General features: G+C 34.5%; 1 protein-coding gene across 2 annotated transcripts in view; it reads right to left on the bottom strand.

Moving 5' to 3' along the window:
* TRMT11 (tRNA methyltransferase 11 homolog) overlaps positions 1-12882 on the bottom strand; it is a 45873-nt gene that overhangs the window by 24081 nt on the left and 8910 nt on the right. Inside the window, exons 4-8 of one of the 2 annotated variants that reach the window (XM_037520360.1) lie at positions 8065-8146; positions 7883-7975; positions 7517-7651; positions 6693-6849; positions 712-792 (exon numbers count right to left, since the gene is read on the bottom strand). In XM_037520360.1, coding sequence (XP_037376257.1) covers positions 712-792; positions 6693-6849; positions 7517-7651; positions 7883-7975; positions 8065-8146 — 548 coding nt within the window. The remainder of the gene's footprint in view (positions 1-711; positions 793-6692; positions 6850-7516; positions 7652-7882; positions 7976-8064; positions 8147-12882) is intronic. The other variant, XM_054697810.1, reaches the window with a different exon arrangement.

Raw genomic sequence — 12882 nt, 5'->3', positions numbered from 1 at the left:
CAAAATCATCAATGACACTTGACATTTTTAATACTATTCAGCTACAAAGAAACATTTTTTCAGTATGATTCAATTTATTCAATCATACGTAATCAGTGAAACTTCTAGAATTTGAAATATTTTCCAAATATTTTAAAAGCTAAGCAGATGCTCAAATTTACCCTCATTCTAAGGCAGAATTTTAAAGTTACAGCTACCGTAAGTATTTCAAAGATGTTTTTGTCAGTTATAAAATTAAAAAATGTATATGGTATGCAAGGACTAGAAATTAATCCAGTAAAAACTCAATGATTACTGAATAAAAGAAAGAGTCTTTAAATAAAAACACTCTGGTTTTATTAAAACTTATATGTAGATTACAAAATGGCTAGTCCCTCTCTGTTATTTATTCCTTCCCAACCCTAAAGTTCATAACTTTATAGTATACCTTCTTTTTTTTAATCTCTCCTGCTAAGAACACAAATACTTCTGAAAGGAAGGCTTGTTCTTATTCATCCTTGTTTTACTCTAGCAGATCACTTTATACATACTAGATGACTTCATAAAAAGCAGATACCCAATGAAATTTATTATAAAAATAAGTAAAATTATAACACAACTGTGCATTTTAACATTTGAAATAGATATATCTAATGCCATTGAAAATTATTTTAAAGGTATAGTTGTTACAAGACCAGAGACCATAACACCGTCTAGAAGATCAGTACTCACCCAAACCGTGAACTGTGTTGTAGTCTATGTCTGTCCCATACACATATGCACCAAAATGAGCAGATGCTATCAGAAGGCCACCTGAAAAAAATCATAGGCATGTTCTGTTAACCAGAAAGTCCTAAACTCTTGTTTCTTCCACTACTTACTACGATTCAGAGTCTTACAAAGTAACTGCAGGCAGAATACCCTAGAATGACAGTAGTCCTGGCTATAATGTTTATCTAGCAGGTTCCAGGACTGTTTAAATGAACCCTTGAGCAGATGCCACTCCATTGATCACAAATGCACTGGCATCACTGCTTTCAAGAGCACTACTAAGGAAAATACCTTTATTTGGTCAAAATAATATATAAACATTTTTATGTAATTTCGAGAGATCTACACAAAAGCACTCGCTCATTTCTTACAAATAAGCATAGACAGCTGCCACACAAATAGCTAGCAATAAATATATTTGGGCTCAATTCCTCCTAAAGTCACAGAGTTTCAAATAACTAAAGAGGGTATTAAAATATTAGAACAAGTTATAGTTACTTCTGTAAACAGTGAACCAACTCTAATTTTAAAATATAAAATTTTTATTAACTATTATCAAATACACATAAGAACAATACAATAACTTTTCTGTTAATATTATAACCAATACAAGAAGAAAAGTTCCAAATCATTCAAAGAAAATTTTGATTGGACTAAGCAATTTGGTAGGTATGGCCAATATACATATGAAGAAAAATCCTAACAGATTTAAAAATTAATGAATTCCCTTAAAATAAAAGGTAGTATTTTTTAATTTTGTAAGAAAAAAATTCAATTTAATTTAACTTTTAATAATTATACTTTTTATTAAACTTCACATTTTTTTATTATCCAAATTAAACTTCCCTTAGTGCTTGGTCAAGTCTGAACAGCTGAAACTAAAAATATATTTTTAGATGACAAGATATGTAGACTCAGATAAGGGATAAAAATAAGGGCTATTTCCCTTATATCCTTTGAAATGTAATCTCTAAAATTAAGATGGGTAGTGCCTCCAGAAGGTCAGGATCTATAAACTAATGCTGTTCCTTCCATAGCCATTTAAAACAGAGTCTGATAGCATATACTAAAAATACTTTGCTCATGAAAAATACTGCACCTGACTACTTCCTGTGTAAGTCCATGAAGAAGAGAAATGTAGAACTAAAAGTTCAGCAGAAATAAAAATCTAGGTCCCCTCATAGTAACTGAAAAAACATGTAAGCGATAAGGTAAATAAGAACTAAGATCTCTACAAAAGAACAGTCCATCTTTAGGGAAGGTAATGTATGTGATGACTGGGAAGACTCACAAAATCACTTAACCCAAATTATGAGGAATTACTACAATTCTGCCAATTAAGGCAGATACTCACCTAGAAGAACTAGTTGACAAGGGGAACAGAAAAGCTTTCCTGTGCTTCCTTAAACAGAACCTTATCCATTTGGTTAAGGTGAGTTTTGAGAAGAACCAATTTAGAGCACATAGCTGAAAGGAGATGAATAATCTGTTAGATTTCATCTGTTAGTTGAGTTTGTGCCCTCCTTTTATGCTTTTAAAGTTTTAAATAAAATTATTATAGTTTCTCTGAATTGGTTACAGGGTAATAATCACTGTTAATATCTAATTGCTTTTTCAACAAAATTGAAGCATTTTTTGCCTTTAGTTATACGTTTGTTGGCGTTTCCTTGGAGGCTTTCTGGTGGAAGTAGTAATAAAAACAGAGGAGTGAAGTGTTGAGAGAGCAGGTAACATGACTCACCCAATGTTTCAGTACAACATCAAGTGTAAAAATACCACACATGTAACTTAGACTAGCAATTCAGTGTTTTAATTCCTCATTACTTAAATAGCAACCACTTTAAGGTTGGGGTAATACAGTACAGGCAAAAGGACACAATAAGTGGAATTTACAACACAGAAACTAATTTATGATTTCCACCTTTAGAGATTTAAGTGGAAAGCTTTGCAAAAGTATGAAAGTGAGAGACTGGACTTTGGTTTTGCTAAGAGAAAAGAAAAAAAAAATGATGACACTAGTATATTTATTTTATCCTTTTTTAAAAAGAGCTCAAAACTAGGAGCCTGAGTAAAAGGATATTGCTAGAAAATAGTGATAAACTAATAGACTCAGGAAAAAGACTAGAAAAAGTTGTGGACAAATGGGAAGCAGAGATTACTACACAGACTTACAGAAAGTTATTATCTTTTTCCTAACTTACTTCTTTGCTACCAGTCTTCTTCCTAAACCAGGGCAATTTCCCAACACCTGGCTCTTTTGTCTATCATTTTGCAAATTCAAAGATGCTTCAACCCCTTGGGTGTTTGTTTGGTTTTTTATTTCTGCATTTCAAAGGAGCTACATTCTTTTCCTTACACCTATGAGTTACCTGAAGGTAGAAGAGACCAAGCAATACACTCCATGGTGCATTTTCAATGACTAAAGGTGCTGACCCTCCCCAGAGGGGTAAGGGAGAAGGGAGAGCGATAGCTAAATAGCTGTTATTAAATCATACCAAGTACATACAGCAATAGGCAGATATTAGTACATCAGTACCAATTATTTTCATTACAACCAAAGAACTAGAGATTTATAATTTTAATCCTCAATTTCTCTGCTGCCTTAATTTGCCAATAGTTGCAAACTACTAATATCTTGGCAATTAGTAAAAGAAGGTACTAGAAAATGAGTTTGTGGCCAAAGTATTTACCCTCACCACTCAATATTACCCATATCTAACCTTTCTCCAAAAAAGTAAGTTCTTAAACTAATAATTAAAAAACAATAACCATTACAGTTAATTAAATATCTACAATGTGACAAGCACCTCCTTAGAATTTCAAATACATTTGTCATGTCACTTAATTCTCACAATATAGTACTATAACCATTTTATAAATGATGGAATATTTTAAGAATGTAGCCTAAAGTCACATAATAACTGACAAGGTAAGGAATTAACCCACTTCTTTTCTCCATACTATGCCATCGTTTTGGGGTCAGCACCAATTGAAGTAAATGTACATTTACTTGATTATTTAATTAATAAGAGTTAATAAGAGTTGTATGTCACTCACAAATCTTGTATCATATCATAAGCAGGAAACCTTCATAGGAATTCAACATATCAATGCTGACGATTCCTTCAGTCATGCTCATGATAGAATAGCAGTATTTCCTAAATGCTAAGAGCTGACCTAGTAATAAAATATTTTTCTCCCTTTGGAAAATGGAAATATACAACACAAAAAAAGTTTTACTAAAATGAGAATCACTGCAAAGGAAATTTTTCTGTAGTGAATAATAACATTCTGCACAACAGTAGCAGATTGTCTAAAAGGAAAAGGAAAGCCATTTAGGCAGGAAATAAGATAACTCTCTTTTCAGTTTCCCAGAAGCGCTCTACCTTACTTACACTATAACCTTCAAAACATCACAGGTCATGAGGATCAGTGGAGAAGGTATCTGGGAAATGCATACATTTTGATTTGTGTTCTTTTAAAATGGAAAAGTGTTGGAAATACTTGAAAAGGAAATAAAGGAAAACATATCAATTTGTGAAAAAAGCATGGCCAAGGAGGAGGGCACAGGGCTACTTATATCTCCAGCCCTTCAGAAGGTACTACCCATCAATGAGACAAAGGCTCAAGAAAAAGGACAATGTGTACTTAAGAACTGTGCCTATTCACATTTATTAGCTATTACCAGCTTCAAAACAAAAATCACCAAAAACTAGCTAACATGCTAAAAATTATGCGTAAGCTATATACAAACTATGAAAATGTATTTTAGCAGTACCTTTGCAAAGACCTTCCTCTTTTCTATTATATGTGAACTGTGCTAGATATTGCAATTAACTTCCTATTAATTGTCCTATATAAACAGACAAATGATCTGTATCACCCACTCTAAGGAGCTTCCCTAAAGCAAATGAGGGGCAAGTCTCCTTTTCTCTTAGCACACTACAAGTAGTCAATAGCTTGACTGCTGTGGCACTTAGCATTAGTTAGCAAACTAATAATATTTAGTTTATCCAGATCAAGGGAAGATACTTCACTATACTAGAACTCTGTAATTAAATTTTGTGGTCTGGTCTATGTATATGTGTGTATGTCAAGTATCTCTGGTAAATCCTCTCACCTCCTCACACCTCTGGCCTATACCCCAGTTCTTGTGTGCATAAACAAATAAAATAAATCTTAAAAAAAAAATTGGAGGGGCGGGGAGTAGGAGAACCAAAAAAATCTACCAAAAAAACAGGGCAAAAGGCATTAAAGATCATTCAATGACCCCTAAAATATTAAAAAACTATTGGAATCCATTCACAATAAGTGAAGTACAAACACTTTGTTGGGATAACATTCACCCAGTAGATTGGAAAAAATCAAAAGTTTGACAATATACGCTACTGGTGAGGTTGTGGGAGACCAGGATTCTCATATTTCTGGCAAGAATACAAAATGGTACAATGGAGAATTTGGCAGCATTGAATAAATCTATTATGCATATACTCTTTAACCCAGCAATTCCACTTACAGGAATTTACCCTAGAGCTCTGTCTCTAACATTAGGAAGGTATATACCACACTAGAGTATTCACTGCAAGCATTACTTGTAACTGCAAAACATTCTTGTAACTGCAAAACTTTTCTGTAAGTTTTTCACTATTTCCCGAAAAATGTCAGAAAGTGGAGGGAGGTGCTTAGGATAAAGAGCATAGGAAAAAAGAAATGGATCGTGTGCTGGGGGTGGGATAAATGAAGACCATGTTGGAGTGGAAGAACAGATTCACTGGTGTATTAATATAACAACAAACCCAGAAAATCTTCCACAAGCCGGAAATCTTTTAACCTTGTTACTATATCTTCCTAATCACAGTGGGCATATTCCTAAATAAGTTTATGACAGACCCGAATGCAGAGGGAGGCAGTTCTATCATAGTAACTGAAAGCATGAGCTCTGGAGTTAGACTGCTTGAGTGTGAAATCTCATGAAACTTATATACTATATAACCTTGAACAAGTCACTTAACCTGCCGGTGCCATATTCTCCTAAGGAAGACTTTAAAAAATACCTCTATGTTAATTAATACAAGAATTAAATAATACAGCAACACTGAGAGTACATAGCACAGTATCTGATGTACTCACTATTCAACAAATGATTCCTCTCTCTGCTTATAAGGTTTTGGACTGGGAAAGATGGCTCCAGGGAACACCAACCACAAGCATAATTGGTTCCTACATAGTCTAAATCACAATGGGTTTAGCCAGGCAAACAAAATATGACTACTTTTTGGTTATGAGCAAAAGCAGACAAAGGTTGGTTAAAGCAGGAAAATGTTTTCAAAGAGTGAGGTGCAAACTTGGAATTTCAGGCTTCTTACCCTATGTTAGTTACACAGACATCCCAATCAAGTGTACACAGAACCCAGGTCACAGCAGATTAAAACTTACCCCATTGCTACTTAGTCACTTTTCTTATTTTTACACTTAATTATGAACTTTTTCAAACCAAATCAAATATAAGGCATATTAATTGTTTTTCTCCATCTAAGTATATGGTTATCAATTTAAAAGAGGAATACATTTTTTTAACCTTATAACTCAAATTTTCCAATTAATCAAGTCTTTCTTGCCCCAAGAGTATTTCTATTCAAATAATCGATACAGCTTCACATGTCCACAATGTATAATATTGCCATGTATGGTATGCTTCCCCCTAGTGGTTTACTTGGGGGAAAAAAAACCCCACAAAATTCTATCAGTATTGCCTCTAAAGAAGCAACATTGTTAACCTCCAATGAAGCTATTACACAACTATGTGATTGTCTCTTAGCCACTATCTAAAGATATTTAAAAGATGATTGTCTATTTAAACTTTCAGCAAAAATATTACAATGGCCTTGACTAATACAAGCAACATCTACTTCTATGCAGGCTTAATTAATAAATAAAAATACCTGTTCCAACAAATGGATCAAAGACAATATCATTTGCTTTCACTTTTCCATGATTGGCCATGATGAATGATAAACCAGCATCCATGCTGGTATTTCCAATGAAGTGTCTCTTTTTGACACTGTATGACTCAATAAGTTCTCTCTGTCCATCTGCAATCTAGATCAGAAATAATTTTCAAATTAGTAAACGTATACAGATTTAAGATAACCATTCACAATAAAACCATTTCCACTTACTACTGCTCTAAACTTGTTCTGTTAGAAAGTATGAATGAGGAATAGACAAATATATTTTACTTAGTGTTCTGCCATTTCCTTTGACTTTTCAAACCAAATTTCAATTACACAATTTTTCCAGAGTTGGTAATGAGTTAACTTTGCCCATCACTTTTCTCCCCTGAAAAACAACATTCTGTATTGAAAAAGCACAGCTTCTACTCATTCACTCACTGTTATTGCATAGTAATTTAGTTTCTTTTCAGAATGTAAATCTAGATGGGTTAGTGCCACAGATGAGGTCCCTCCACAGCACTTGGTCTTTCACTGCTTTATTAAAAAAAAAGTTTAGACTTTCTAAGAAATCTTGTGTCAGTGTCCCAGGTACAACACCTTCTACTCAGATCCATTATCTAATGTGTCTCATGCACTTTATAGGAACCTCTGGAAAAACACACACATACCCACAGACTTTTCACAGATTGAAAAACATACAGTAGTTCTGACTCCAGCCACTTTAAAGTTCTTTAGTCAAATAGTCAAATATAAAGGCTCAGCATTTCATTTTTAAAGAAACAAACTAAAGCAGGTAAAAAGAACTTGCTTACCCATCTACCAAAATAAATATTATGTGGATTCTCAGGGATGCAGTTTGGGTTTAAACCATAATCTTCCAAAATAGAGAATATATGCTGTGGCTTCTTTAAATTAACTTTTCCTTCAAATGGTAGAAACTCAAGTGCCTAAAAAATAAAAGCAATTCTAATGCCCTTAAAAATACAAAAGGAAAAATAGTGCTTATATAGTAACAAACATATTGTAAGTCTAGATATCAGTATTAAATAAAACAAGAAAAATACTTAGCACAATGTGGTACAAAATAAACACCTAAAAGACACTAAGTATTATCTAGCAATAGTGGCTAGACTATATTAATCTCGCAGGTGTTTTTGGTTTTTGTTAAGTTTACTTACATCTATTCGTTTGACTTTTTCTTCTTGTGTCAGTGTTTTATTAAATGTGTGAATCTTTATTTTATATGTAGAATCTGAATGTAAAAACGGGACCTAAAATAAAAGCAGAAAAAAATATTTAGGCTTATTTATTCTATAGTATGTGCAACTTTACCTTTATGACACCATGTTGCTCTACGCACCATCTTCTCCACAGGATAGTTTCTAAGAGAATTATATAGCTCCTCCGGAGATTTTCCATGACCCCAAAGTTCAAATATAGACCTAGGAAATAAATGATTGGTACTAACTCAGTGAAAAAATTAGATCAAACAGTAGTATGTAACAACTGTTTCACTGGCTCTTTATGTTCATAGCACTAATATAATTACTGTCCATTTTCTAAGATATAAATAAGAAATATGCATCCTAGAAACAAACAGAGCTGAATTCCAAATCACACAGGACTGAACTTTACACAGGGGAAAAATTTAACAAAAGATTTTTCCAAGTTTTCACCACTATGTTTTTATACTAGAACACAATAATGCAGGTAAATCACTTAAATAATTTTAAACAAAAATTGTAAGAAATTCAATTTTTCCAACATCTTCCCCACAAAACAAAGAACAACTAGGTGAAATTATAAATTAACACTGACAATTAGCAATTACTAGTTATTTTTATAACTGACAAAAACAAAATTCCTGATATGAAAAACATCTTCAAGCTTCCATCAATTTCAAGGACATTTAAGCAATTACGAACAAAATTCTATCACCATCAAACAGTTTAAATTAGCTACCGGGCCTCCCAAGTGGCGCAGCAGTTAAGCGCTGGGCTGTGAAGCTGCCCGCAGCCTCTGCAGCACCGGTTGGATCCCTGGCCGCCAGCAAGGGTCCCACATGGCACACAGACCTCTCCTGCCTCGCCCACTGCTCCCCTCAGCAATGTATTTCATCGGTCTGCCTGTTTCTGTTCCCCGCTCTGGCTCTGGTGAATCCTCTCACCCTCCCGCGCTTCTGACTGTACCCAGTGCTCGTATATAAATAAATAAATATTTTTTAGAAAAAAATTTTAAAAATTAAAAAAATAGAATTAGCTGCCGTGGAACCCGATGATCTATACATTATTAACATAGTGAGCACACCGAAATTCAAATTAATTTATAAAATGTAATGAATGTTGTAGTAGGATTGAGATTACCAACCTTTGAAAATGAATTCCTCCTTTCATTTTTTACTGAATTTATAAAGAGGACCTCTACAGAACTTACCTATTACTTAAGGAACCAACCTCAACTACACAAAAACATACAAAGAATAAAAAGCAACAACAAAATAATACAGAATAGGTGTCCCAAAAGTTCCTGTGTTTAGCTTTTTTCTTATTCTTAATGTTTAAAAACTGTAAGCTTGGTCAATTCATTCATTCAACAAATATTAATTAAGGATTACTATATGATAGCAATAGTCCTAGGCACTAGAATAGAGGAAGAACAAAGGCCAGTGCTCTTATAAAATTTATATTCGAAGGGAGAAGACAGACCCCTGTAGGCACAAACTTAGGGAAGCACAGATTAAAAACTGCTGGAAAGGGAAAACTTTGAAAAGCAAAAATAAAAAATAGAGCTATCGGGGGGGTAATATTGGTTACAAAACTGTACATGATTTAGGGGTACAGGTTCATACCTCTCTGCTGTATGCTATCACACCACATCCAATGCCAAAATACCCATAACCCTCCATAGCATAGACCCCTGGACTTCTTCTCCACCCTTTTTTCCCTTATTCCATGCCTTCCCTGTTCTGGTAGCCTTTATTCTGCAGTCAGATTTCTAGAGGTTGTTTTGGTTTAGTTTTACCTGTTCCTTTATTTTGGTTCTTCACATTCCATATGAATGAGATCAATTTGCTATTTGTCTTTCTTCTTCTGACTTATTTCATTTAGCATACTCCCCTCCAGTTTTATCCAAGTTGTCTCAAATGGCAAGATTTCATCTCCTTTTATAGCTAACCAGTATTCCATTGTCTAAAAATATCACATCTTTATCCATTCATTATTGTTGGGTACTTGTTTCCATAACTTGGCTATTGTAAATAGTGCTGCAATGAATATAGGAATGTATACATCTCTTCAATGTAGTGTTTTTCCATTCCTCAAGTAGGGGAGAATTGAGTAGAATTGTTGATCATATATGGCAGATCTATTTTTATTGTTTTGAGAAGCCTCTATATTGCTTTCTATAGGGGCTAGACCAGTCTACATTCCCACCAACAGGGTTCCTTTTATTCTACCCTTACCAATACTGCTGTTTCTGAGTTTGTTTTTAATAAGGCTGATTCTCATGGGAGTGAGGTGGTTATTTCATTGTGGTTTTGATTTGCATTTCCCCAATAGGTGATGTTGAACACTTTTTCATGTCTCTGTTGGCTATTTGTATATCTTCTTTGAAACAGTGTCTATTTTACTCCTCTGCTCACTCTATGATTGGGGTTGTTTTCTTTTTGTTGAATTGTGTTCAGTTTTTTATGTATCTTGGTTATTACCCCCTGGTCAGTTGCATGATAAGCAGATATTTTCTCCCATTCAGGAGGATGTTTTTACATTTTAATGATAGCTTCCATTGCTATGCAGAAGCTTTTTCATTTGATGTAGTCCAATTTTTTAATTTTTGCTTCCCCCCACCCCTTGCTGTTGGAGTGAAATCCCCAAAGACATCACTGAAGTCAATGTCCTGGAGTGTTTTGCCTGTTTTCTTCTCTGTATTTTATGGTTTCCAGTCTTACATAGAAATCTTTATTCCATTTATTTGAGTTCACTTTGGTGTATGGTGTGTGAGAGTGGTCTGGTTTCCTTTTTTTCTTTTGCATATGGCTGTCCAGTTTTCCTAATACCCTTTGCTGTAGAGACTCTATTTACTCCACAATGTTAACCATCCTTAAAGTATGGGTTTATTTCTAGGCTCTCAATTCTGTTCTTTTGGTCTGTGTATCTTATTTTTATTCCAATACCATATTGTTTTGACTACTATTGCTTCATAATATAATTTGAACTCTGGGAGTATAATACCTCCATTCCTATTTTTGATCAAGATTACTTTGGCTAGGGGTTCTCCCCAGTGGCGCAGTGGTTGAGCGCTGGGTTGCAAAGCTGCCCGCAGCCTCTGCAGCGCCAGTTCGATCCCAGGCCACCGGGTGAGGGTCCCACATGGCCAGCAGACCTCTCCTGCCGCCCGCTGCTCCCCTCAGCAGTGTACTTCGGTCCTTCTGCCTGTTCTGCTCCCCGCTCTGGCTCTGGTGAATTCTCTCACCCTCCCGCGCTTCTGACTATACCCAGTGCTTGTACAAATAAATAAATAAATAAATAAATCTTTAAAAAAAAAAATTACTTTGGCTACTCAGGGTCTTTTGTGTTTGCATACAAATTTCAGTAATATTTGAAGACCTAACATTTAACATATCTCACAATATAAGAGACTACTGGAAGGTCATTTAATATTAAGTCACTTATTCTTCACAAGAACCCTTTGAAGTAGCTGTGTTATCACCCATTTAATCAAAAAGGCACAATGAGATTAAACAGTCATACAGAAAGAATGAAGCCAGGGTTCAAACTCAATCCATTTGACAACGAAATCCATTTCTTTACCATTATAATACACTGCTTCTTAAAATGCAAAAAAGAAAACAAGAACCCCTGGCCATTCAGGAAAGGTACATTTCAACAAATCATAATTATCCCCTTAGCAACATAAGAACTAAAGCTTATGATGACCAAAATCAATAAAAATATGACATTCCACATCCTTTTTTCAGAAAAAATTTACATAACATTAGTAAATCAATATTCAAAACAGTTAAACTAAAAAGATAAAATAAGCATCAATTATAATTATAACTATCAATTACCAACTGGTATTGGTATACCTTTATTATTTATAGATTTTCACAGTAAATAGTTTTCATATATATGAATGCACTATTATGACACCTATTCTAGATTTAAAAAGTTTGTGTGGGGGGTCTCCCCTGGTGGCACGGCGGTTGGGCGCTGGGTTGCGAGGCTGCCCGCGGCCTCTGCGGCGCCGGTTCAATCCCCAGCGAGGGTCCCGCATGGCACGCAGACCTCTCCTGCCGCCCGCTGCTCCCCTCGGCGGTGTGCTTCGGTCCTTCTGCCTGCTCTACTCCCCTCTCTGGCTCTGGTGAGTTCTCTTACCCTCCCGCACTTCTGATTGTGCCCAGTGCTTGTATAAATAAATTAAAAATAATAATAATCAATCAATCAATCAATCAATCAATAAATAAAAAGTTTGTGTGGACTGCCACATATTTCAGGGGGTGCTATATAAATAAGCATGACTGTCAATTTACTAATATAAAATGATCTAAAATATTTCAAAGATTACAGCAATAAAACAAAACCTTTCAGACAAATAAAAATACTACAATAAACTATCCTTTGAGGGAAACATGGAAATGGAATTGGAAAAGTATACAGGGAACATCAATGGTTTTTGTAATTATTTCTCTGAAAAAAAGAGTTGCAAATATCTCAAAATGTTGAGATCTAAGATGGTTGGCACCTAAGTGCTATATTTTCCCCTTTTTTATGGTATGGGCAAAACAATCCATACTACAAATTAATCAATTAAATCAAAGAAATTTTTAATTCCTATCCTAGCAAACAAAAAAATTGAATTTAAATTAGTTTTGACCTTCTAAGTCTTTTCAGTTCTGGAACAACTGGTGCTACAGTTCAAACTGTGAAATTTCATTCTTTGAAAAGGAATTCCTCCTTTTCTATCTATTAAATAAACAAAAAGAAGGCCTATACAGTATACTAACCTTACTTAGCTATGAATTTAAATATAAACTCAGCTATGCAAAATATACAGAGAATAAAAGCAACCCAGGAAATTGTCATGTAGCACAATTATCAATCATACCATTAATCAAATATATTTCAGAAGACATGAGCACTGAAGAAAGTGTACACGTCCTCAGTACTCAAGGAACTAT

This window comes from Talpa occidentalis, unplaced genomic scaffold (assembly GCF_014898055.3).
Source record: "Talpa occidentalis isolate TD23 unplaced genomic scaffold, MPIMG_talOcc4v2.1 talOcc4.2, whole genome shotgun sequence".
Classification (NCBI taxonomy): domain Eukaryota; kingdom Metazoa; phylum Chordata; class Mammalia; order Eulipotyphla; family Talpidae; genus Talpa; species Talpa occidentalis.
The sequence above is the reverse complement of the archived record's forward strand: the minus strand, read 5'-3'. Positions and strand labels throughout refer to the sequence as shown.